The sequence below is a fragment of the Myotis daubentonii genome, chromosome 5, assembly GCF_963259705.1.
Source record: "Myotis daubentonii chromosome 5, mMyoDau2.1, whole genome shotgun sequence".
NCBI classification, from domain to species: Eukaryota; Metazoa; Chordata; class Mammalia; order Chiroptera; family Vespertilionidae; genus Myotis; species Myotis daubentonii.
In genome coordinates, this window is record NC_081844.1 from 74176191 (window position 1) to 74202463 (window position 26273).

At 43.2% G+C, this 26273-nt stretch overlaps 2 protein-coding genes, 1 non-coding gene and 1 pseudogene across 16 annotated transcripts in view; 3 read left to right on the forward strand and 1 right to left on the reverse strand.

Annotated features, from left to right (window-relative positions):
* Positions 1-1051: 1051 nt before the first annotated feature.
* Positions 1052-2094, reverse strand: HIGD2A (HIG1 hypoxia inducible domain family member 2A). Its single transcript, XM_059698247.1, has 2 exons — positions 1778-2094; positions 1052-1443 (listed from the first exon to the last, which is right to left on the reverse strand). Exons 1-2 carry the CDS (start codon positions 1929-1931, stop codon positions 1277-1279), a joined length of 321 nt encoding a protein of 106 aa, XP_059554230.1. The 5' UTR covers positions 1932-2094; the 3' UTR covers positions 1052-1276.
* Positions 2095-2429: 335 nt separating this feature from the next.
* Positions 2430-4944, forward strand: LOC132235603 (large ribosomal subunit protein eL19-like; annotated as a pseudogene).
* Positions 4945-8232: 3288 nt separating this feature from the next.
* TRRAP (transformation/transcription domain associated protein) overlaps positions 8233-26273 on the forward strand; it is a 114056-nt gene continuing 96015 nt past the window's right edge. For 10 of the 14 annotated variants that reach the window (XM_059698248.1, XM_059698257.1, XM_059698256.1 and 7 more), the window contains exons 1-12: positions 8570-8711; positions 10678-10838; positions 11260-11309; positions 13562-13672; positions 15670-15774; positions 16740-16823; positions 18152-18208; positions 19746-19871; positions 21833-21910; positions 22101-22189; positions 23194-23290; positions 24262-24400. In XM_059698248.1, coding sequence (XP_059554231.1) covers positions 10739-10838; positions 11260-11309; positions 13562-13672; positions 15670-15774; positions 16740-16823; positions 18152-18208; positions 19746-19871; positions 21833-21910; positions 22101-22189; positions 23194-23290; positions 24262-24400 — 1036 coding nt within the window. In that variant the 5' untranslated portion in view covers positions 8570-8711; positions 10678-10738. Of the gene's footprint in view, positions 8366-8569; positions 8712-9160; positions 9615-9729; positions 10497-10677; positions 10839-11259; positions 11310-13561; positions 13673-15669; positions 15775-16739; positions 16824-18151; positions 18209-19745; positions 19872-21832; positions 21911-22100; positions 22190-23193; positions 23291-24261; positions 24401-26273 lie in introns of those variants that run through there. The other 4 variants (XM_059698251.1, XM_059698250.1, XM_059698249.1 and 1 more) reach the window with 4 other exon arrangements.
* On the forward strand, positions 10965-11183 carry LOC132236369 (small nucleolar RNA ZL1). The gene has a single exon (XR_009453297.1). It is a non-coding gene; the product is annotated as a small nucleolar RNA ZL1 (small nucleolar RNA).

Genomic DNA, 26273 nt, shown 5'->3' on the forward strand with positions numbered 1-26273 from the left:
CCCCTGAGGATATTGTTCCATTGATTTTGAGGGAGTGGAAGGGAGAGAAACAGATACATGGAAGTGAGAGAAACACATCACTGGTGCCTCCCATACACAGCGGGGCAGGGTTGAGCCTGCAACCAAGGTCCATGTCCTTGACTGGATGCGACCCTTCAGTCCACAAGCTGATGTTCTACCTGCTGAGCCACACGGGCAAGGGCTCAATGCATCTTTTTGGAGGGATACAATAATGCCTGCAGTTGCCATCCCCTTTAGGAGTGCCATCTTCCTCACCAATCCCTGTCGGCCCTTGAACCTTGAGGCCCAGGGACACCACATGGACTGCTCTACACGCATCACCTCTGCCTTCCGGGGAGAGACCAGGGGGGGGGGCGAGCGGATTAGCCGGCCCTGCTCACACGCCTCCGTTTAGAAATCAAGGCTGTGTTGGGCTCCAGAAGTGGACGTGTCTTCACTTTCCCTTATCCCTCCAGCAGCCTGCAGCTGCAGCTGGTGCTGGTGGAGCACATGAAAGACACCTGGTCGGAATCCACACGTTAGAGCTGGCCCGGCCCAGGAGCACCCGCGTGAGGTGCACCTGAGAGCAGAAGTCAGGGCGCTGCCTCTCCTGCTTGCTCAGGGCCCAGTGCTCCCCTCTTCCTTCCCTCGGCGCCAGGCCCGCGCCGGCGGGGTCAGAGCGACGAGACCGCTGCAGTCGGCTCCCTTGCACCGGCGGGCGGGCGCTCTCCGGAGTCTCCTGCTGTTCGATGCCGCAGGGCCGCGCAGGGCAGGGGTCCGGGTGAGCGGTCTCGGTGCTCCCGGGGTGGGAGTGCGTGAGCAGCCGGAGCAGGGAGGCCAGGCCCAAGCCCTGCCCCCGACAGCACGTGACAAGCCTCATCTGAGGGCAGGTTTTCTACGGAAAAGCTCGGAAATTGTAGAAAGATTCCCCATCCTCCCCCCACCCCAAATATTACCTCCCGGAATCTCTACTTTTCTAAGGGCCCCTGCAGGCTTTCGGTTTTTTTCTCCTAAAATCTTGAGGGTGAGATTAAGAATGAATTCACAAAACTACAAGTGAATTAGAGTTTATTAAGTAGGAAGTGGAGAAAGTGCGGCAGAAATTGAAGTATGCAATACCCAAACCGAACCGAACCAGATTCCAGAAACAAGTATCAATTGGCCGCTTCCTCCCCCACGGGCCCGGCGCTGGCCGGGGGAGAGGAGGGAAGGAGTTCCGTGGCAGGGCCCCTGGCTGCTCCGGGGCTGGGGCTCATCTCCGCGGGGCTTTCCGGGCTCAGGGTCTAGACTTCAGCGCGGAGACCGCCAGTCCCGCCAGGATGGCTGCAACCGTGAAGCCCTGCGCGGCGATCCGGGTGCGCATCATGAGCTGGGAGCGCTGGCTCTGACCCCGGTGGAAGCAGTAGAGGCCGTAGGTCAGGGCGGCCGCCGTGCCCAGGCAGCCTGAGGAGGGTACAAAGCAGGTGGGGGTGGCAGGCTCGGCCCCAGAGGCCCCTCCCCGCTTTGGACCTTCTGTCTCCCGAGTTGAGGTCTCAGAACCAGAGCGGGGCGGGGGGGGGGAGGTTGGAGGGGCTGGTCCCGGCAGGGTCCCGGAGTTACAGAGCCCGCCCCCTCGACCGGCTCCTGCACCAATCAGGTTCACCACCGCCCGGCCTCTTCGCCACATTTCCGGCCCCTTCTCGTTCCGGTGTCCCCCAGGCGTCCCCGGTCCTTCACTATTTCACTTCCCCCGAGAGCTCTGTCCTCTCCATCTACAGTTCCTTCTGTACCCGCTTACCTATGGGTACCATTGGGTTCTCGCGAGTCTTGCGAAGGAACTTTTCCTTGAAGCTTTCCGGATTGCTATAGACACTGGGGCTAAAACCCTCAATAACTGGGGGCTGCGATGGTTCAAAGGTTGCCTCCGGAGTCATGGGGCCAGGAGTCGTCATGTCTGGGGTAACGGCAGCTGGAGAAAATGCGGACACTATACCCCGCCTCCCGATGAAGTCATGAAAGGGGGCGGAGGAAAGGACTTTACTGAGCGTTGTACGCAGGCGTATCCGCTCATTGCATTCTGGGAGCCGTAGTAATCAGCATGGTATCGCTCTCGGGGAGGACTACATTTCCCAGAAAGCCTGCGAAGCCCAGCGCGTGCCGGCTGGAAGGAGTCCGCTACGCGAGGTGCTGGAAGTGAAGGCGCGGAGTCTGAATTGCGGGTGCGGTGGTCAGCGGGATGCTCAAAGGCGAAGGGGAAGACCCGGAGGCAGAAGTTCGGCTACAGTGTTAACCGGAGAGTCTTAACAGAAATGCTAGACGGATGGCAGCGCCATGGATCGGGTAGTGAGGCAGCCGGGGTTCAGGAAACGGGGCCTGCCCTTGACTGAGACTTCCTGGAGCCTGGATTTATGGCAAGGCAGGGTATGTTACTACAGATGAAACCCCCATGGAATCAAAGTACCCCAGAGTAGGCTGGGCAAAGCAGGCTTGCTCAGTGGCAGCAGAGCATCACTAGTTCAGGGGAAAGGCAGGCAGCCCTGAGACCTGTTCTGCCTCCACCTGCAGAGCATCTGAGGAGGAAACCCCAGGCACAGAGTGGGAGAAAGTGGCCCAGAGCAGCTGCTTTGGGCAGGAGAGTGGGAAGCAGTTAGTGACCTACAAGTAAGTACCTGTAAGACTGTCAGCTGATTTCTCAGCAGCAACTTTGCAGGCCAAAATGGAGTGGCAAGTGTTGTGGAGTGACATTTGCGAGAATAAGACCACTGACTCCAATTAAGTCTTAAACAGCAAGCGAGGATTTATTGAGCTGGCCAGCGACTACAGTTACAGCACCCTGCCGAAGCAGAGGCTGAACTGCCGTGTCGACTACAGGAGTTACATTTTTTAAAAAATATATTTTATTGATTTTTTTACAGAGGGGAAGGGAGAGGGATAGAGAATTAGAAACATTGATGAGAGAGAGAAACATTAATCAGCTGCCTCCTGCACACCCCCTACTGGGGATGTTGCCTGCAACCAAGGTACATGCCCTTGACCAGAATCGAACCTGGGACTTTTCAGTCTGCAGGCCGGCGCTCTATCCACTGAGCCAAACTGGTTAGGGCAGGAGTTACATTTTATTTATTTATTTATTTATTTATTTATTTTATTTTTGCGACTGTCTGAAATTTCTATAACCTTGCTCCAGATGCAGCAGGGCAAGGCCTCAAACCGTTCCAAAATGTTCTAGCAAGCACTGTAGAGGGGTTACATTTTATTTTATTTATTTATTTATTAAAATATATTTTATTGATTTTTTTACAGAGAGGAAGGGAGAGAGATAGAAACATCAATGAGAGAGAAACATCGATCAGCTGCCTCCTGCACATCTCCCACTGGGGATGTGCCCGCAACCCAGGTACATGTCCTTGACCGGAATCCAACCTAGGACCTTTCAGTCCGCAGGCCAATGCTCTATCCACTGAGCCAAACCGATTTCGGCGGGGTTACATTTTATTATTAAATTTTGTGGAGGCCCAGAGAAAAATGTGTCTTTCAAATTCTGGGCCCCACAATATGGAGGAAACTCTCTTTATTTATACTTTTTTCAGTCCTTTGTCTCCCAAATTTGGAATGAGACTTCCAGGCCTTCTGAGAAAGAAGGCCTGCATGCTGGGAAGGGGCCATGAGACCATATCTCAAGGCCTGGCCTGATGTCAGTACCTTCCTATCTATGTGTTTTAGGAACAGATAGCACAGCATGACCCGTCTGGCCAAAGCGCCAGATATGCAGCCCACCACAGCAAGAAGTATTCAAAGTGGCTTTTTGCTGCTGTGGCAACAGCCATGAGTATGATCAGGCTTCAGAAGAGGCTTGCCTCCAGTGTCTTCTGCTGTGGCTAAAAGAAGGTCTGGTTGGACCCCAAGGAGACCAATGAAATTGCCAATGCCAACTCCTGTCAGTAGATTCAGAAGCTGATCAGAGGTAGGCTGATCATCTGGAAGCCTGTGACTGTCCATTCCCGATGGACAGAAAAACACCTTGGCCTGCAGGAAGAGCAGGCATATGGGCTTAAGTAAGCAAAAGGGTACTGCCAATGTTCAAATGGCTGAGAAAGTAACCTGGTTGAGGTGGATGAGAATTCCTTGCCGGCTACTCAGAAGATACCGTGAACCTAAGAAGATTGACTGTCACATGTACCACAGCCTGTACCTGAAAGTGAAGGGTAACATTCAAAAACAAGCTGAAGGCAGACAAGGCTTGCAAGTGGCTTCTGGCTGACCAGGCTGAGGCCCAGAGGTCTAAAACCAAGGAAGCTTGCAAGCGCCGTGAAGAGCAGCTCCAGGCCAAGAAGGAGAAATCATCAAGCCTGTCCAAGGAGCCCTAGCCAGTTTGACTCAGTGGATAGAGCGTTCAATTCAGGTCAAGGGCATGTACCTTGGTGGTCTATCTCTCCTTCTCCCTTCTACTCTCTCTACCAATTAATGGAAGCCCTAACCGGTTTGGCTCAGTGGATAGAGCGTCCGCCTGTGGACTGAAAGGTCCCAGGTTCGATTCCTGTCAAGGGCATGTATCTTGGTTTCGGGCACATCCCCGGTAGGGGGTGTGCAGGAGGCAGCTGATCCATGTTTTTCTCTCATCAATGTTTCTAACTCTCTATCCCTCTCCCTTCCTCTCTGTAAAAGTTAATAAAATATATTTTTAAAAATTAATGGGAAAATATCCCCGGGTGAGGATTAAAAAAAAAAAATTCAGAGCCAGTCAGGAAGCCAGCATTAGTGTGACTCCCTTGTATTAAAGGGGATGAGCCCTGAGGGCATGATTGCTTTAAAAAAATAATGTCCAAGGAGAAAGAGACTAAGAAATAAAGCTCTTACCTGTATATAGTGGCTTGGCAATTACATGGCTCAATCATTTAATAAAAGCAGCCTTGCCGAAACCGGTTTGGCTCAGTGGATGGAGCGTCGGCTTGCGGACTGAGGGGGTCCCGGGTTCGATTCCGGTCAAGGGCATGTGCCTGGTTGTGGCTGATCGATGTTTCTCTCTCATCGATGTTTCTGACTCTCTGTCTCTCTCCCTTCCTCTCTGTGGAAAATCAATAAAATATATTTAAAAATAAAAAATAAAAAAATATATAGTGAAAGAAACTTAAAAAAAGTAGCCTTTATCTACCTAAAAAATTAAAAAAAAAAAATTCAACGTGATGAAAAGCAAGGACCTACAACCAAGATTATTACCCAGCAATGAAGATCACTACCTTCATTTAGAATTGAAGGTCAGAAAAAGAGTTTCCCAGATAAGAAAAAGTTAAAGGAATTCATCTCCACCAAACCAGTGTTACATGAAATGTTGAATTGAAGAAGGCAAAAAAAGATTAAAAAATATGAACAATAAAATGGCAATAAATACATATGTATCAACAATTGAATCTAAAAATCAAACAAGCAGAACAGGAACAGAACATAGAGAACATTTTGACGGTTGCAAAATGGGTGGGGTGTTAGGGGAATGGGTGAAAAATGTGAAGGGATTTAGAAGTACAAATTGGTTACAGTATAGTCATGGGGGTATAAAATGAGAATATAGCTTTAGGCCCTAGGGCAGGGGTGGGCAACCCCTGGCACGTGTGCCAAACATGGCACGTTAGTAATTTTTGCTGGCATGTGAAACCCTCTCTTATAATCTTCCATTTACAATTGTGAATCTTTGTTCTCAGTGATGAATTTTGTTAAGTCTCATAATAGGAGTAGCCTGACGGATGAAAGTAGTAGCTCGTGTATATCTCTGAAGGTCATGAAATATAAACCTGATGTAAAATCTCTATCATCAGTGATGCAGCAGCAAAAGTCCCACTGATAATATCAAACGGAGTCATAAAGTTTTCTGTCGGACTATCAGTGTACATGTATACATTAAAAAATAAATGTATTTTTCATCATCATACACTTTTTGTCGCTCGAATGAATTTTATTATTTCTTCAAGGTTCTTCACATATGTACACCTTAAGAGATATCAAGTAGGCGTAACATGTTCTCAAAAAATTAGGGTTGGCACGCAGAAGAATTTTGAGTCAGAGATTTTGCTGGTTTTGTTATGCACTCACAAAAAGGTTGCCCACCCCTGCCTTAGGGAATATAGTCTATAGTCTAATTGTTATTAGATGGGTATGAGATTTTTCTGGGATGATCCCTTAATAGTTTTATAATGTATAGTCTGTTGGGGTGTACACCTAAAAAGAATACAATATTGTATGTCAACTGTAATTGAAAAGTAAAAAATGATTAAAAATAATGACTATCCCAGGAATACAAAATACAACATAGGAAATCAATAATATTGTAATAGGCATGTATGGTTTAGATGGGTACTAATTAGGGTATCACTTCATAAAGTATATAAATGTCTAATCACTATCTTATACACTTGAAACATAAGTTGTCAGCTGTAATTGAAAAATAGATTAAAAAAATAAGTGACCATTGAGCCACACCAGTGATGTAGGGTGGGGCTTAGATAGGAAAGGTTGGTCAAGGCAGGGTTCCTGGTGTTGACAAAGTCCTCTCCTTCTCAGGTCAGGTTTCCTGCTCCAATGAGGTTCTGCCCTCATCGCTGGTCCAGCCTTCGCCATTTCTCTGGTCCATTCTCTTCCTGGTTACCCCTGGCGACACAGGTCCTCCCCTATTTAATTTCATTCTCCTCACCTGCCCGCACCCCTCCCCCCATCACTGTTCTGCTGGTGGTTTGCAGTTCCTTCGGCACCCTTGCACCTACGGGCACTTTTGGGTTTTCCCGGGTCTCTCCTTAGATCTTTTCCTGCAGTGGTTCTCAACCTTCTGACCCTTTAAATAGTTTCTCATGTTGTGACCCAACCATAAATTTTTTTTTCATAAAATTATTTTTGTTGCTACTTCATAACTGTAATGTTGCTACTGTTATGAATCACAATGTAAATATCTGATATGCAGGATGGTCTTAGGCGACCCCTGTGAAAGGGTCGTTCGGTCGCGACCCACAGGTTGAGAACCGCTGCCTTAGAGCTTTGTGCTGTTGTAGGGTACTCCCTTCCAGAGCCTACCCTGCAGCCCGTGCCATCACCCCTGAGCATCAGGGCGTCTGCACACTCCCCCCTCCGTCTCATCCTTGTTCTGGCCTAGGCCAAGGCGCCTGCTGGAAAGGACAGAAAGCTGTCCTCTTGCTGGAAGCCGGTCCATCCTTGCTGCTTGACACAGTCGCTGCAGGGAAGAAACATCTGCACAGCATATGTTTCAAGGGACCTGGTGTATATGGCATACTGTTCTTAATATGTTTGCTCCCCTTCTTAGCACTATGTGTTTTAACCAAGGTCACCTCTCCAAGAAAGGTTGTTTCCCCAGGTGGGGATTTTTCCCTGGAGTTAGGGAGGGAATAAAACCCCTTAACTAAGTGCCACGTGGGTAGTTAACCAACTAACTACAAACAATCACGTTTAAGCTACATAATCTTTATTTAGGATAATCTCCTTCAGTTACTTCCTTGTAGCTTAACAGAACAATAGAGTAGTGACTTTGGAATGGAGATAACGAACACCCTAACCTTTGGAATAGAATGGATAGGATTAAAATCAACTGGTATAAATACAGATGTAACAGGAGAGTAAAGACAGGACCTGGCTAGGCAGCTGATCAACTGAATACACTGTCTCCGTGTCATTCCTTCTCCGACGATTCTGTCCACACCTTTGGGAACCCCTGGACCTGCTGGGGCTGGACCCCAACATCCTGAGTTCCAGCCTCTGGGGGGATTCAGCAGCAAAACCGACGAGCGAGTCGCCACTTCAGGCAGAACACCAGGACTTCCCTTTGCTCACTTACAGGGTATCGGTCAGTCTTCAGCCTCCCACGCCCCGCAGACCCTCCCTTCCCCCACCCGGTCCCGGGCTACGAAGGACCCTAGGAAGGCAGCGGGAGAGAAAACCCCGGTTCGGGGGCAGGGGGCTCTTCCCGGACCAGACCGCGGCCAACGAGGGAAGCCCATCGCTGCCCGCCCCCGCCAGCAGCGGCCGAGCGTCCCCCGCACCCTCCGGGCCTGGCTCCTGCGAGGAGACCGAGGGCCACAGGAGCCCAGTAAACCAGCACGGAGCCAGCTGGCGGCTCCATCCCCATCGGCGGCTCCGCCCACAGAGGCGAGGTTTAAAGGGCCGGGCGGGCCCACCTGCGCCGCACAGCCCACCGCTCCCGCGCCCAGGCCACACCCACTCGGGGCGGGCGCCTGAGCCAGTTCCGCCCGCGGCGGGCGAAGCGGCCTTAAGCGGGGGCGGGACCGCGCGCGGCGGCCTGAGTTTCGCGTGTGGCCGTGGGGCCGAGCTGCAGGAGGCCGCCCGCCGAAATCGGAGTCCTCTTGGGCGAGGAGCGGATCGGCCCCGGGAGGTGCGTGCGGCGGCTACGACGGGTGCGGCGCGATCCAGGCGTGGGGGGACTCCGCGGGAGGGAGGCCGGCCCAGCCAGCCCTCGCGCGATCCGCGCCAGCACCCTCCGCGGGAGGCGGAGGTTCGTGGCGCGGAAGTTGGCCCTCGGCGCTCGCCGTAGCCCGGCCCCGGGAGGCGGGCGCTCGGCGTCTGGGGACGGTGACAAAAGGAGGGAAGCGGAGGGGCGTTTGAGCCCGGGAAGATAGAGCGTGGGGCGGGGGCGCCGTTCCCCGAGCGCCCCGGCGAGCCTGCCCCCTCCCGGCCTCCAGTGGGCACCTGGCTCGCCGGCCCGGGCTCGCAGAGCGGAGGTAGCGGCGAGGACAGCGCCCCCTCTGGCCCGGCGGCGCCGCCTCGGGTCCGGCGCGGTGGTGGGAGGCGGGGCCGTTTGCCCGGGTGCGGGTGCGGGTGCGGGCCGCCCGGCTGGGTCTTCCCACCGGGGGCCGGACGCGGGGCCTCCCCGGGCGCCGGGCCTGGCTCCTCGGCCTCCGGGGGCTCTCGGAGCTGCTCTCCTCCGGACCTGCGGGATGGGGCGTTTTTGCACCGTGGGGTCCCTCCCAGGCCGGAAAGCGGAGCCAGGCCTCTCTGGGCCCTGGGGAATGGAAGAGTTGGCGAAATCGATGAAAAAATAAAAGTGGGGGGTGGTGGGGGGGAGATCCAAGCTTTTAAGAAATATGGGGAGGACCAGAAATTTCTTAGGCAGGGAGGGGCGGTGACCCTGAGTCTTGGGTTCCGGGGATGGGCCGGGGGTGTGGGGCTTTCTGCCTTTGGAGGAGGGTCCGGTCCTCATCCCGTGGGATTGACAGGCGCCCTCCCCTGGGTCCCGCTGGGCCTTTCCCGGCCTCGAGGCCGGGGAGCGGGCTTCTGGGCGCTGTGCTGGCGGGACGGCTGTGGGTGTCCTCCATCGGGGCGGTGCTGGGTGCGGGGAGAGCGGCCCGCGGGGCTTTGTGGTGTCAGGGTGTCCCCACCGCTTGGGGCAGAACTTCTCAAAGGCTGCGGAAGGGTGATTGGTGTGCCTGTTGGGAAAGGCAGGAAACTGCTCTGGAGGCAGTGAGATTAGATACATACCGGGAGGACGAGTAAAAGCGATTCCCCAGGTTCTCTGGAGACTTTTGTGAGGACTTTTAAAATAGAGCCTGAAGTTTCCCTCCGTTTTCCAGTGTGAAGTGGCACTTCTCAAAGTATTGGCAACAGCCTCTTCCCGGCTCACCGAGGTGCTTTGCTAGAGCATTTTTTTTTTCATTTATTAAATGAGCATTTAAAAATATGTCTTTATTGATTTCAGAGAGAGGGAAGGGGAGGGAGAGAGAGAGAAACATCAATGATGAGAATCTTTGATCGGCTGCTTCCTGCATGGCCCTTACTGAGGGTTGAGCCTGCAACCCCTGTATGTGCTCGAATTCACGTGACCTCCTGGTTCAAGGCTTGATGTTCAACCATTGAGCTACACTGGCCGGGCATTTTTTGAGTGCCTACTATGTGCCAGCTGCAAACACTTTACAGCTTCCTGGACTCCTCACTGAACCGCTGTCTCTGGGTGATGCTTGGGAATCCACTTTTGATACCTGGTGATTTAAATAAAGTACGAGTTCGCGTGTCACCTCTGACATGCGTGTCATAGGTTCGCCATCACTGTTTTGTATGGTGTCCATGGCCGAGTAGCCTAAAATGTTTACTATCTGGTTTTTTGTAGATAATGTAAAGTTTGTCCACCTCTGGCTTAGGGAAAGGAGGAAATATGGTAGAAAAAAAGCATCTGTCTAGAAAAGTTGTGTTTAAAAAATTAATAGATAAAATGGGCTTAGGTAAAGTTTATATTTTTTCTAGTCCTCACCAAGGACGTTTTTTCCGTTGATTTTCAGTGAGACTGGAAGGGAGGGAGGGGGAGAGACGGGCGGAGGCAGAGGTGCAGAGAGAGAGAAACGTGGATGTGAGAGAGACACATGGATTGGGTGCCTCCCACACCCCAACGTGGGGCCAGGGATTGAGCCTGCAACTGAGGTACGTGCCCTTGACTGGAATTGGACCCAGGGCCCTTCCATCCACAAGCTGAGGCTCTATCCACTATAATGCAAAATGTTTTATAGTCTTTTGAGGTTATTATAATACACTCTACAAACTGGCTAGGGTGTAAATTTTATTTTTATAAAAACAGGGAATGGTGTATTCTAGATTAATGCAAAGCATTTAGATAAATTTAGGCATTTAAGTAGGATTTTCATAGAGATTGTGAACCTGTGCCCTTAATAAATTGGTAACTTATGTTTCTTTTCATAGAGTGGGTGGACTCATGGACCTGATACTTTTCTCCTGAGAAATAAACTAGATCAAAAGAAAAATGGCATTTGTTGCAACACAAGGGGCCACAGTGGTTGACCAAACCACTCTGATGAAAAAATATCTTCAGTTTGTGGCAGCTCTCACAGATGTAAATACCCGTGAGTTGATCCTTTTTGTCATTAAGAAATGCGTTAATTTGACTCATTCATCTCAGTTCAAAGAATGTGCACATGAAGATAAATAATAACATTAACTTCTATCTGAATTTCCTTTCTCTGCCTTGTGGAGAAGCAAAGTGATGATCATTACTGGCTGGAGCCCTGAAGAGGCACACTGTGTGTGTGTGTGTGTGTGTGTGTGTGTGTGTGTGTGTGTATGTATCTGTCCTTGTCTGTGCATGTACACGTGTCTGAGAGTATGAATGTGCGTGACTGGTTGTAGGGAACTAGTTATGTGCCTTCTGTTGGACTATGACAGTCAAACTGATAAGATCTGATTGCTTCTCTTATTAAATCCAGTAATTTTGAGATCATCCTTAACATAATTTCAATTACCTGATATTTTTTTGCTATTTTACAGCTGATGAAACAAAGTTAAAAATGATGCAAGAAGTTAGCGAAAATTTTGAGGTATGGTCTTTATATTTTAGGCTTTTCATTTTGAGCTAAATATTGTCCTGGGCTTTTCTATTGCTTTTCTGTCAATCTTTCTACTATAGTAACAAAAAAACATTATCTCTGCTAATGTACTTTATTGTATTCTAAAAGTGAAATTTGCAAGTTTGTACACAGTGTTGTCCAACTTGTTCATACTAGTGATACTTGCCTTGGTTTTGGTTGTTTGATATTTTCTTTTTTCTCTTTTTTTCTTTATTTTAGAGAGAGGAGGGAAGAGAGAGAGAGAGAAACATCGATTTGTTGCATTGATTATTTATGCATTCATTGGTTGATTCTTGTATGTGCCCTGTCTGGCAATCAAAACCGGAACCTTGGCATATTGGGATGATGCTCTAACCAACTGAGCTACCCGGCCAGGGGACTTTTTTTTTTTTTTTTAATTAAGTGTATTTTATTTACTCACACCAGGGCATATTCATTCCATTGATTTTTAGAGAGAGTGGAAGGGAAGGGGAGAGACAGAGAGAGAACCATTGATGTGAGAGAGACATATCAATTGGTTTCCTCCCATATGCAACCAGTACTGGGGATTGAGCCTGCAACCCAGGTAGGTGCCCTTGGCTGGGAATTGAGCCCGGGACTCTTCAGTCTGCAGGCCAACACTCTAACCACTGAGCAACCGGCTAGGCTGCAAGGGTGGGCAAACTTTTTGACTCGAGGGCCACAATGGGTTCTTAAACTGGACCGGAGGGCCGGAACAAAAGCATGGATGGAGTGTTTGTGTGAACTAATATAAATTCAAAGTAAACATCATTACATAAAAGGGTACGGTCTTTTTTTTTTTTTTTTTTTTTAGTTTTATTCATTTCAGACGGGCCGGATCCGACCCGCGGGCGGTAGTTTGCCCACGGCTGGGCTAGGGTGAGGGCACATTTTTTTCATTTTTAAATCTAGTAGCTCTTTTACCCATATATCCTCAGGTTGCATTCAGACTTTTGCTGTGAATTTATGTTCGGGCCATAAGTGATATATTTTTATGGAATGAGAACTGGATATCAGTTTTGGCTCTATTACTTATAACTTCTGTGATCTTGATCACGCGGTTCCCCCCCCCCCCCCCCCTCCCCGCGTGCGCTTTACAAACTACAATTATATTGTCCATTAGGTCCCTCAGGCTCTATTCATTTTTCAGTTTTTTTTCAATTGTGTATTAGATTGGATAATTTCTAACCACTGCAGTCAAGTTCACTGACTATTTTTCTGTCATCTCTAATCTGCTGGGATGCTATTTTTAAATTTCAGTTTTATATATTTAGTTTTTGCATTTAAAAATTGCAGTTATTGTACTTTCAGTTATAGAATTTTCATGTGGTTCTCTTTTTAAATATATTTTTATTGGTTTCAGAGAAGAAGGGAGAGGGAGGGAGAGATACAAACATCATTGATGAGAGAGAATCATTGATTTGCCTCCTGCATGCCTTCTACTGGGGATTGAGCATGCAACCCAGGCATGTGCCCTTGACCGGAATTGAGCCTGGGACCCTTCAGTCTGCAGGGCTGACACTCCATCCACTGAGCCAAATAGGCTAGGGCTCCATGTGGGTTTTTTTTTTTTTTTTTTTATAATTATTTTTAAAAAAATATATTTTATTGATTTTTTTACAGAGAGGAAGGGAGAGAGATAGAGAGTTAGAAACATCGATGAGAGAGAAACATCGATCAACTGCCTCCTGCACATCTCCCACTGGGGATGTGCCCGCAACCCAGGTACATGCCCTTGACCAGAATCGAACCTGGGACCTTTCAGTCCGCAGGCCAACGCTCTATCCACTGAGCCAAACCGGTTTCGGCTCCATGTGGTTCTTGATAGATGTCACTTCTCTGCAGATCCCTTGCCTTTATTTATTAATTTTCATATATATTTTTATTGTTATTTTTAAAATATATTTTTATTGATTTCAGAGAGGAAGGGAGAAGGGAAGAGAGAGAGAGAGAGAGAGAATAACACCAATGATAAGAGAGAATCATTGATTGGCTGCCTCCTGCATGCCCCCTACTAGGGATTGAGCCCACAATCTGGGCATGTGCCCTGATGGGGAATTGAACATGACATCCTGGTTCATAGGTTGAGGCTCAAACACTGAGCCACACCAGCCAGGCAAAATGTTTTATAGTCTTTTGAGATTATTATAATACTAGGTGAATTCGAAGTGAAAATATATACACAAATTAAATGAAGTTTTCTTTTATTTTTTTATAATTAGAATGTAACATCATCTCCTCAATATTCTACATTCCTGGAACATATCATCCCTCGGTTTCTTACATTTCTTCAAGATGGAGAAGTTCAGTTTCTTCAGGAGAAACCAGCCCAGGTAATTGTTTAAAACTGTCAGTGAGAAAAAAGTGTCACATAGTAGTATTGCAAGCATTTATGAATTAAAACACTTAAATAAACCCATGGTTTCACTTACAAATGAAAGTGGTTTTGTCACAGAAGGATAACTCTGCCTAGGGCTTTTGCCTGCTTAGTTAAATGTCTTGGTTTTATTTTGTCAAGACCATCTCTGTTATAGTTTAAACTAGAGGTCCAGTGCATGACATTCGTGCACTCTGGGGGAGGGGGGGCGTCCCCTCAGCCTGGCCTGCACCCTTTAGCAGTCCGGGAGCCCTCAGGGGAATGTCCGACTGACGGCTTAGGCCCATTCCCAGTTGTAGTTTATTATCAGTAATTATGTATAACAGGATATTGTAAGAATTAAGTTATGAAATTTTTATTAAAATGTTTCTTATATACTGTTATATTGGCTGGGCTGCAAAAATATTCGTTGTGGGCCTCCATGACTTTGACATGCTTGATGTACACTATTACAAATGAATTGGCATATATACAAAAGAAGGAACAGTAGTCTGTTGACCCTCCCATACTCGTCCAACTGTGTTCTTATTCATTTCAATTCCTGTAATTCATGGCTAATTTTGTTTTACTTATACCTCCACCCAATCTTTCTTTCTTTTTTTTTTTTTTAAATATATTTTATTGATTTTTATACAGAGAGGAAGGGAGAGAGATAGAGAGTTAGAAACATCAATGAGAGAGAAACATCGATCAGCTGCCTCCTGCACATCTCCTACTGGGGATATGCCCGCAACCCAGGTACATGCCCTTGACCGGAATCGAACCTGGGACCCTTCAGTCCGCAGGCCGACGCTCTTTCCACTGAGCCAAACCGGTTTCGGCTCCACCCAATCTTTTTACCTCCTGCTTGTCTTTATTATTTTAAAACAATCCCGTCACATCGGTTTTTTTTCTATAAATAGTTCAGCATGTGTCTCTTAAAAATATCTAAAAACATTACCATAATACCAGTGAAAATATACTGCTAAATAAAGCTTTTTATGCTGTATTAGCTCAAGATATATATATATATATATATATATATATATATATGCATATATATGTTTGACTTACCATTTATTTTTAAAGAATAGTTTATTGATTTTATTTTATTATTTTTTAAAATATATTTTTACTGATTTCAGAGAGGAAGGGGGAGGGAGAGAGATAGAAACATCAATGATGAGAGAGAATCATTGATCGGCTGCCTCCTGCACATCCCCTACTGGGGATTGAGCCGGCACCCCAGGAGTGTGCCCTTGACTGGAATCGAACCTGGGACCTTTCAGTCCACAGGCCGACACTTTATCCACTGAGCCAAACCGGCTAGGGCTAGTTATTGATTTTAGAGAGAGGAAGGGAGAGGGAGAAACCTCAATGTGAGAGCACATCGATCAGCTGCCTCCTGCATGCCCCCTATTGGGTATTGAGCCCATAATTTGGGCATGTGCCCTTGATTGGGAATGGAACTGGCAGTCTCCTGGTACAAGGGACATGTCCAAGGAACTGAGCCACATCGGCTAGGGCTGATCTACCTTTCACTGTCAGCTCCATAGTTAGAATCATGAATGATTAGTTCAGTTTATGATGAAATTAGTCATCGGACCCAAGGTAATTGGGGAGAACATTATAGAAGCTAAACAGATTATGGAGGGAGATCTCAAATGAAGTTCCGTTTGTTTTGCTCTTTCATTTTAAATCCACTCTGCATTCACACACTGGTGCCCTTTCTGCTGAAAATAAAGTGTGAAAGGAAAAATGTGACTCGATTTGCTACACAATTGTAGAAATATTGTACTTGCTTTGGATTACATTGGAATAATATATAGGAGTGTTTCTAAAATGGGATTGGTCCTGGGGTGAGGCTACCAGTGCTGGGTACGGACAGCTGTGTGGCTCTTGTAGAAAGCAAAAGAATTACTTTGGAGCTCTTGGGAGGATTTTATATTTACATTTTTTATTTTTCTTCACCAGCAATTGCGGAAACTAGTTCTTGAAATCATTCATAGAATACCAACCAATGAACATCTTCGTCCTCATACCAAAAATGTTCTGTCTGTGATGTTTCGCTTTTTAGAGGTAACCTTTGGGAATGCTTGTTATTTTGCAATATTAAAACTTTAAATGGGTTTCTTAATGTAAAATCTAGTGTTATACAACTGTTTCCCCTTCACTAAAGTTCCTAATGTCCATTTTCCCAACCAAATTACCATGAAAGATTATTAAAGTTTTATTTTGTTTTCGTATTTTTGAGTCACTGAGAAATTGACTCTACAGAGTAGAAACCTTTCAAAGTGAGTTGGGTGGTTGTTGACAAACACGGAGCACGGTTCTTTGGCTTCGTGCTTTCTAGTTTTGTGTGTGTGAAGCACAGTAGGTGCTCATAGAGTCTCTCCAATTCTTGGGGCTAATTCATCTGGTACCTGTTAAGTTAATCTCTAAAATTGTTTTCTTGCTGTACTTGTCTTGAAGTGTTTAGAATTCTATTGTGTTTCTGGGCCCCTTGGAAAGATGAGCTTTGGAGGGGGGAGAGAGTTGGATTCAGATCCTGGCTCTGTCATTTATTAGCTGTATCATGTTAGTCATGTTGCTTATCTTCTCTGAGCCTTAGCTTCCTCTACTATAGTGTGGATGGCACCTCATACTTAGAGCGTATGTGTGAAGTGTTAAGCACAGGGTTCAATACTTGGTGGGTGCTCAGTAATTGTTCATTCTTTTGGCAATACTTTCAAGCAATGCTAAGTGTCAGTGGGGCCATTAGACCTTGGTTCATAGTGTGACTTGCCACAAATGTCAGTTAACTTACCTGTCAGTGTTATTGACCAGCGCTCACTGGTGCGCTGCCCTTCCGATGGTCCACCAAAGACCATGAAGCTTCCTGTTCGGGCAGCGGTGTTTTATGATTTCATGAATTTTCAGTAAATCAAATCTAAGTTGGTGGATGCAGTGTGTGTATAAAGAAAAATGCTTAGAAAATAGTCTTTACTCTTTATATTAAAATAAGTCCTCAGAATTGTAACTCTTTTAAATGCTTTTTTTAAAAGACGGAAAATGAAGAAAACGTCCTTATTTGTCTAAGAATAATTATTGAGCTACACAAACAATTCAGGCCGCCCATCACACAAGAAGTAAGTATCCTTGGAGCATTTCTGTAGTGTGCTTGCTGACAGTTCTTTGTGCTGTGTAAAATTTTATTCTCCTTTAGTATTGACAGAACACATGGTGCTTAAAGTGTAGAAAATATGTAGCCTTTTTGGGGAAAAGTCTTTATAGGTTTAGCAGTTACCTTTTCTATGTTGAATGTGTGTATGAGTATTTAACTGAATCTGTTTAGTCGTGTGGATATGTGTTAACTAACCAGATGGGCAGAGCTGTTTGGGTGCTTCTGGTATTCAGAAATGTCTGATGTGCCAGAAGGCTCTGATCATTTTATGTTATTCAAGGGTTAACATGTGTTTTGAAGTCAGCTGGGTTTGAATATCCGCTCTGCAACTCAGTAGCTATGTGAAACTGGGTAAACTTATAGCCATTTGGAGCCTTTTCTGTACAATGGGGACAATCACAGTATATCCTCAAAGATTGCTTGAAGAATTAAATATAAAAGTTAAAGTTCTTAACACAGTGACTAGCACCTATAGAGTAAGTATTAGATACTCTGTGTTAGCAGTAATTAATACAGTGTCTTCTCTGATGATAAGCTTAGTAAATGCCTGTTATAGATTATTTAGAGATTAGAAGCAAAACGATGAAATAGAATTCCTCCCATCTTAAAAACAATATTGATTGCCTTTCACTTTTCCCACCTTCTATATATGTAATATTTTCTACATGATTGCAATAATACTGTATACGACATTTTATGTTCTGATCATTTCCCTTCACATTATATATAAGCATTTCCCACTCAGATTCTTTATAAAATTAATTTTTAATGGATGTATAATATTCTTACATATGGGTACCCTCAATTTTGGATATTTAAAGTATTTCAAAAATTTTTATTTTATGACATCTGATTGAATATCTGTTTCTAGTTCAAATTACTTCATAAACCAGAGTTATTGACAGAATTTCTAGGTCAAATGTGTTAATGTTTTCATGCTCTTGATAAATATAGTATTAAACTGATTTCCAGAAAGGTTTCAGTAGTTTATGAGAGTCTTCCTCCCATGGCAATCTCTCTAGCATGGTGTAGTATTACTTTTTGTAAGTCAAAAAGTGGCATTTATTTTAATTTTTATTTGTTTTGCTCCTTCTGAATTAGAAAGCTTGTTTTCTGTTTGTCAGTCTTTTGATTTCTTTTTTGTTCACATTCATTGCTTGTTTGTGTTTTGAGTCTGACATTTTTCTTACCTATTTTATGAATTCTTATATATTAGGACTATTAACATTTTTCTTACTTATTGTAAGCATTTGCTGTTTATAAATATCTTCTGTATATCTTTTTTTTTTTTAGATTCATCATTTTTTGGATTTTGTGAAACAGATTTATAAGGAGCTTCCAAAAGTAGTGGTATGGTTTTAATATTATTTGAATTTATTACTTATATTTATTTATTACTTTCTTATTCCAAAGGGATTTTGGAGCACTTGCGTTGGAGGAATAATTAATTGGGGGATGCTAATTTTAGAATGCTAATTTTAGAGTGGGGAATGTTTATTGATAGAATCTAGGTTGATAAATCAGTCATTTAAAAAAGTAGTTCTTTTGGTTTCACTGTTTAAATTAAATACTTTAATATATTCTTATTGTAGAAATTTTGCAAAAAAAGGCAAGATAAATCCATAATGTTTTGACTTGTAAGCAACCACTGACATTGATGTTTTGTGCTCTTTAAAGATGGTTGTGCATGCATATAAGCATAACCAATGGACATAAGACACAGGGGGCTAGGGGAGGCCAGGGGATTGTCAAGGGCGGGGGGAAAAAAGGAGACATATGTAATACTCTTTGTAATACTTTAAGCAATTTAAAATAAATAAATAAATAAATTGTAAATCTCTCTCTCAAAAAAAAAGGATGGTTGTGCTCACAATTATAAAGCCTTTTCGGGGAGGTAGAGGTAGTGTATGCTTTCAGCATTTTTCTGTATTATTAAATTTTTTTCTGTTGAAAGAGCTCTTCCCAAGCAATGCCAACAATGTAAAAGTGTGTGGAATAGAACAGAAACATCTGCTCTCCATTTATTTTCACTTATTAGAAGGTATCGCTATTAACAGTTTAGAACATCCAAGATCTTTTTGTGGCAGTCGTAATTTTAGTGGCCCCATAATTTTCTATCATATGCATGTACTTCAACCATCTCTCTGTTGCTGGTTTTCTCATTTTTCAATTTTTTACTATCACAAATAATGCTTTGGTAAAAATTTATTGCACATAAGTCTGTTTTTACTTTAAAGAATTTTGTTAAGCTTAAAAAATTTTTTTAAATGAACATATTGTAAAATTAACTTTTAGGTATTTTAGGGATTTTAATCTGCTACTGTGTCAAACAAAATTAATTACATTTTGAGTTATCAAATTGTGTCACCTACCATTTCAGTCAGTGTTTTTCATGCGAAGCTGTTTTGTTTAATATGAGGTCCAAACTACACTGAGAACTAAGGGATGACAGTGAGGTCCTGGCCTTTAAACATGTCTTCTGTTCTTTGCTTCTGGTCCCATCTTTGATCTCTATTTAGGAGACTATTTGAAAAGTTAATTCAAGAGGGACTAGCTCCTAGTTTCTTATCACTGGAGGGATGGGGGCCATTCTCCTTGCCTCACTGAGGTTTAATGTAACCTGGCATGCATTTCATCTTTTCTCAGCCAGGAAGGAGCAGAAAATACTTAGGACAAGTTTTTATTTTCTGTTGTGGAAGGGGGAGAAATGTTGTCTCTGCCACGTACTCTTTTTGGTATTGAACAGAGTGGGTCCCAAGAACTATGGGATTGAGCAGGATACATGTAGGACATTTGGATTCTTCCACCACATGTGTCAGGGCTATTTTGTGAAGGAATGTTGTGTATGACTTTATTAGGAAAAACCATTTCTCTTGTTCTTATGTAGAACCGCTACTTTGAGAACCCTCAGGTGATTCCTGAGAACACAGTCCCTCCCCCAGAAATGGTTGGTATGATTACAGCAATTGCTGTGAAGGTCAATCCTGAGCGTGAGGACAGTGAGACGAGAACAGTAAGTTTTTCCAATTGTTTTGCTTTTGTTTTTAACTAGGTCCCTCTACTTGGTAGATGAATATATGAGAGAGTGACATTTTAAACTGCTTAAGTTTTTTGTTTTCTTCCTTAAACACTTGGAGGCATTTAAGATGAACAAATGTGTGTGCATGGGAGAGCATCACTGATTTTACTGTGCAGCCGCTGAGTGGTGAAAATGAACTCTTGCTTTCATGCAAAGGTATAAACAAAATTGTAGTGGAAGTCCAGATCACCTGTTGGAAAGAGCAGCTGGCCAGTCTCCGTTCCATCCTTAGTATTGATATTTATGAGTCCCTTTAAACTACATATAAATTATAGTTCAGTCCCTGGGAGCCTGGGCTCTGGGGACAGAAGTGCTGGGATGATGTTCTGGCCCCAACACTTGGGTTTTCTGAATATAGGAAAGTTCATGAACCTTTGTTTTGGTCTTAATTTTCCCTCTCATTATCTGAAAAACTTGTGGAATTTTTTGAAGGTAATGCTAGTCATTGTCTGCAGGTAATGCATTTGTAATATCTGCCACATAGGTAATGTGTATTGAGCATTTGTTGACTATATTTTTATGATTGAATTAAGAATATCACTTGTTGCCGAAACCGGTTTGGCTCAGTGGATAGAGCGTCGGCCTGCGGACTGAAAGGTCCCAGGTTCGATTCCGGTCAGGGGCATGTGCCTGGGTTGCGGGCATATCCCCAGTGGGAGATGTGCAGGAGGCAGCTGATCGGTGTTTCTCTCTCATCGATGTTTCTAACTCTCTATCTCTCTCCCTTCCTCTCTGTAAAAAATCAATAAAATATATTTAAAAAAAAAAAAAAAAAAAAAAAGAATATCACTTGTATTTGCTTTACTGCAATGGTTTTACAGAATGTTTTATTAATCCTCACCTGAGAATATTTTTTTCCATTGATCTTTAGAGAGATTGGAAGGGAGAGGGAGAAATCCATATGAGAGAAACACATGAATTGGTTGCCTCTGCACATGCCCTGACCAGGGCCAAGGATTAAGCCTGCAACCGAGCTACATACCCTTGACCAGAATCAAACTCGGAATCGAACCCAGGGTCCTTCAGTCCGTGGGCTGACGCTGTAACTATTGAGCAAAACTGGCTAGGGCTGCAGAATGTTTGAATTTGTGCTAGGATAAATAAGAAACTGCATTTTGAATAAAAATAAGGCTTTCATTCCTTTGCTCTTCTTGAATTACAGACTTGTTTTCTGTTTATGAGTCTTTGTTTTTGTTTTGCTTGTCTGTTCCTATTAATTGCCCATTTGTATGAGTGTGACATTTTCCTTGCCTGTTTTATGAATTCTTTTATATTAGGACTATTAAATTTTTTTCTTAAATTTATTGCAAGCATTTTCTGTTTCTCAGTATTTTTTAATAAAACCGGGTAAATATGCACTTTCTGCTATTGCTCTTTTAAGTAAAATACTAGATACTAATTTAAAATTTTTCTCAGATGGCCCTGGCAGGGTCGCTTGGTTGGAGCGTAATCCTGTACACCAAAAACGTTGCAGGTTCTTTTCCCTGGTTGGGGCACATGCAGGAGGCAGCTGATCGATGTTTCTTTCTCTCCCTCTCTCCCTTCTTCTCTTTCTAAAAATCAATAAAAACATATCTTCTGAGGATTTAAAAAAAATATATATGTATATATAAATTTTTCTCAGGTGATTTGAATTTCTAAGTTTTGACAAATTTTCCCAAAGTTATTTACTACAGGTGATTACATTAGAAAATATAACAACCTCTATTAAATCATAGTTCTATGTACTTTATTTTAAAAATAGTTTGATTCTTTTCCCACAGATATTTACAAAGATGTATCAGCATTTTCTATTCCTTTTATTTCAGTGGGGCAATGCTCAGTAGTGGGGTACTGACTGGGGCTCTTTTAAGTGCCACCAGGATAACCACAGTCCTGCTTGTTTTCTCTTTCAGCATTCCATCATTCCAAGAGGATCTCTTTCTCTGAAAGTATTGGCAGAATTGCCAATTATTGTTGTTTTAATGTATCAGGTATGTGTATTGTAACTAGTTTCTTGGATTTTTGGCTTCTTATTTTATGATAAAGTTCACATCTAATAATCTGTGGCAAAAAGATGTGTATGATACACACATGCTAACTCCTGTAGTTTCTTTGGTTTGCCAAATTATTTTGCATTGCAGGAAGTGTGAAAGCATGAAAATCTGATGTGTTTGCTTTCAGCTCTACAAACTGAATATCCACAATGTTGTTGCTGAATTTGTGCCCCTGATCATGAATACCATTGCAATTCAGGTGTCCGCACAGGCCAGGTGAGATTTCTTTGGACAGTGACAAAGCTGACTGTCACATTGCTTTAATTCCAAGTAAAAATACATGCTGTAATTATTCGTAAGACATAAAATTTTTAAGTGATAAAATTTTGGGCAAATTATATTTTTTACTTTTTGAACTTGTATTTCAATGATGATAGTAATAGTTATTTTACTCCTTATTTAAAAAGATGAGCTAAAGGTATTAAACCTTGGTTTTTGGTGTTTCATAAATTTAGAACTATTATTAGGAATTACTATATTCTAGATTTCTATCTGTGGGATTTCTAAACCTTTCTCGCCTTAAGCCTATCTTTGTTCTTGCTGTTCCTTTCAGCATGAGTGCTAGAATGTTCTTTACCCTCTTAATTCCCCCACCCATCACTCTAGGTCAGTGGTCGGCAAACTGGCCCCTTGAGTGTGGCTCTTCCACAAAATACCATGTGCGGGCGCGCACATTCAGTGCAATTGAAACTTCGTGGCCCATGCCACGGCGCCAAAGAGCCGCATGTGGCTCATGAGCCGTGGTTTGCCGACCACTGCTCTAGGTGAACCATATTCATTCTCTCAGTGAAACTTTTTCTCAAACTTTATACATTTCCTCTTAAGACCTTTAACACTCACTTTCTTGTGGCTATTTGGCTCTGTGTCATTTGAGGGCAGGATCTGAGGGTGAATGAGTGTTAACATCCTCTGTGGCCCTAGCATCGGCTCTTATTGAGTAAATAGATAGCCTAACACTGTTTGGATGAGTGGCTTTATGGGGTAAACATTGTAACTGCTATGGAATGAATGGTTTAGAGAACTGCTTGCTTTATGCCTCTAAACCCTTTATATTATTTGGAGATGCATAACAGTGAAGAGTGTAACTGTTGCTGCTATGTTCTGGTCTGTGCAGAAATCAGACTTTTGGGCTCAGTAATTATTATAGGCTTTTAATTAATGTTAATGTCACCTAAAGAGTTAAGAGCTAATAATGCAAATTTTATTTATTTCTCATTCAGGCAACATAAGCTTTACAACAAGGAGTTGTATGCTGATTTCATTGCTGCTCAGATTAAAACATTGTCATTTTTAGCTTATATCATCAGAATTTACCAGGTAAGTTCATTTACTTAAAAAAAATACATTTTTACTGATTTCAGAGATGAAGGGAGAGGGAAAGAGAGACAGAAACACCAATGACGTGAAAGAATCATTGATCAGCTGCCTTCTGCAGGTCCCCACTGGGGATTGAGCCCAAACCCTTGGGCATGTGCCCTGACCGGGAATTGAACCGTGACCTCCTGGTGCATAGGTTGATGCTCAACCACTGAGCCATGCCAGCCGGGCATGACTTGTTTTAAGTTAGGTTTCCTGAGCTATAATTTACGTACAATAAAGTTCACCTTTTATAGGTAAACAGTTCTATGATTGACAAATGCATATAGTTTGGTACCACCAACACATCAAAATATAAAATGCTTCCATCAACCCCTCAAAATTTTTCTTTTGTACATTTGTAGTCCACTTTCTCCTCCCACTTTCAGGCTCTATCAAGCACTAAAAATGGAGCTTTTGGTTTTAGAAATTTTAGTTAGGTACCCCTTGATATTTTAGTCAGCTTGAGTCACTATGGTGAGTTGCCTTGCTAAAACACCTCAAAAAGAGATTGTGATTAGAACTTATTATGAGTTGATTAAACATGTCTTTGGTGTCGTTCAGAACTTACATTAATGGGATGACATATTAAAGAGAATCTTTTTTTAAAATTTTAATATTTCTCCCTCCTTCTCCTTAACATAGTATATATTCACTGTTGAAAGTTGAGAAAAGTACAAAAAAAGACGTCTATAACCCCATTATGTAAAATAAACTGCTATTTATGTTTCTAATCATCCTTCTAGTATGGCAGTATGCACACACAAACTATTAAAATTTTTGTACAGTACTTGTTTATTAGGCCTGTTAATTCCTGGGGGTCCTTTGAGCCAAGTTTAGTTTTACTGAATTTTTTAAGAAGTTCATAAATTTTGGGTTTATCTTAATACCCACCAGTCAGTGTAACTGTTGTTTTCCTCTTGTTTTTACAGGAGTTGGTGACTAAGTACTCTCAGCAAATGGTAAAAGGAATGTTACAGTTGCTTTCAAATTGCCCAGCAGAGACTGCACACCTCAGAAAGGAGCTTCTGATTGCTGCAAAGCACATCCTCACGACAGAGCTGAGAAACCGTATGTCTTTTGTCTGGAATTCTGACATGAGTGCCGTCCACATCTTTGGGTGTGGCCGGCACTCTGCTGACATTCCATTGTTTTTTGTTTTTACATTAAGAGTTCGTTAAGGGAACTTACATAGGAGATGTGTCTTGGGCAGCAGAAGGCGACATGGGTATCCTTCTGATACTTCCTTGTTGTGGGAGTCTTTAGCTCACTCCAGTGCTTATATTTTAGGTTCAACTTGTCCTTTTCTTATTGTTGTCTTGAGTTTATTCTTACCCAAATTTGTCTGTCTGTCTGCCTCCCTCCTTCTACCTCTGAGCCTGCCACCAGGGTCCTCTCTTTATCTTGTCAACGATCTCATAATGAACGTGATGATATCCTCAGCATCGCTTACTTATGCTTTGAGTCTTCCTTGGTACCTTTTTGCTTTTCAACTGCATATCTTTCAAAATTGCAAATAGCCATTTGCTCTCAGACTTTACAATATGAGAAGGAAACAATGATTTCTTTCTCCATGCTGTGAAATAATGAATTGGTTTTTTTTCAATGCACAAGACTGATACTTGCTTTTTGCTAATCTGATAATTATACTTTTTCTATCAGTTATTGAATTTTAATTGTTAAATATTTTTCATATTTGATATATTCAAATCATTAGGTTGAAGTTACATCCTAATTGTTTTGTTATGATAATCATTTCTCCCAGTAATTTTTTAAATATTAAATGCTTTATATGCTTGTAAATTAGAGCATGGGTAAAACTGAGATTGGGCTTCCTTATATAATTTTTAAGAGTACAGTTGAATGTTTACACTTCAATTAACACAGTAAAGAAAGCTCAGATATTTTTGTGTTATTAAAATACAAATTATAGTGTGCCTTTTGTATGTAGATGTTATTAAAAGAAAGATAGACTTAAACATTATTTTGAAATGTAACACATAGAAAAGTGCACCAAAAATAATTTATGATTTCACCAGAAATTATGGAACAAACATAAGTGCAAGTATCACCCAGGTTGAGAACTTGAGCATTGCCAGTGCTCACAGCCCAGTCGCCTTGAGAGCTGACTGCCATTGGGACTTGTCTGGTGGCAGCTTCCTTTGCTTTTTGCCTTTCCTATGTGTTCATCTCTGAAAAGCAAAATAGAATAATTTTATTTTCTATTTACTTTTATTTTTAAAATAAAAAAAATTTTAATTGATTTTTACAGCGAGAGAAAGGGAGAGGAGGAGGGAGGGAGAGGAGGGGAGGGAAGGAGAGAAAGAGAGAGAGAGAAACATCGATGTGAGAGAAGCATTGATTGGTTGCCTCCTGTATATACCCCAGCTGGGATCAAACTTGCCACCTGGGTATGTTCCCTGACTGGGAATTGAACCAGTGACCTTTCGGTGCATAGGATGGTGCTCAACCAGCTGAACCACTCCAGCCAGGGCAAAATAGGATTTTAAAAGAAACATTTTAAATCTACTGAAGTTACTGAGTTGTGCCTTGAGTACTATTCTCACAGTAACTTTGGGTATTCTGCCGTTTAAGTAAAAGGATTTTGGAGGTGCATCTGGGGAGTTTTGTAGCAAGAGGTTTCTACTTCTTGAAGTGCTGATGGATGAAAAACTCCTCATGCTTTCCATCATGCACAGCCAGGCTCTCTGAGGTCATACGGCTTGGTTTCAGTCTTATGGAACCTGTTCCACAAAGATCAGCGGGTTTCCAAAATGCTACTCTCCAGGGATTGATCACATTAGCCTTGTTGAATTCAGCCTTTAGGATACTTTATTTTAAAGCCCATGGTAGCTCCTGGAGTTAATAGGTGATAGCATCACATTTCAAAGAAGTTTTTATTAGAAGAAACATGGAAAGAATCTTGCTAAATATTAACCACATT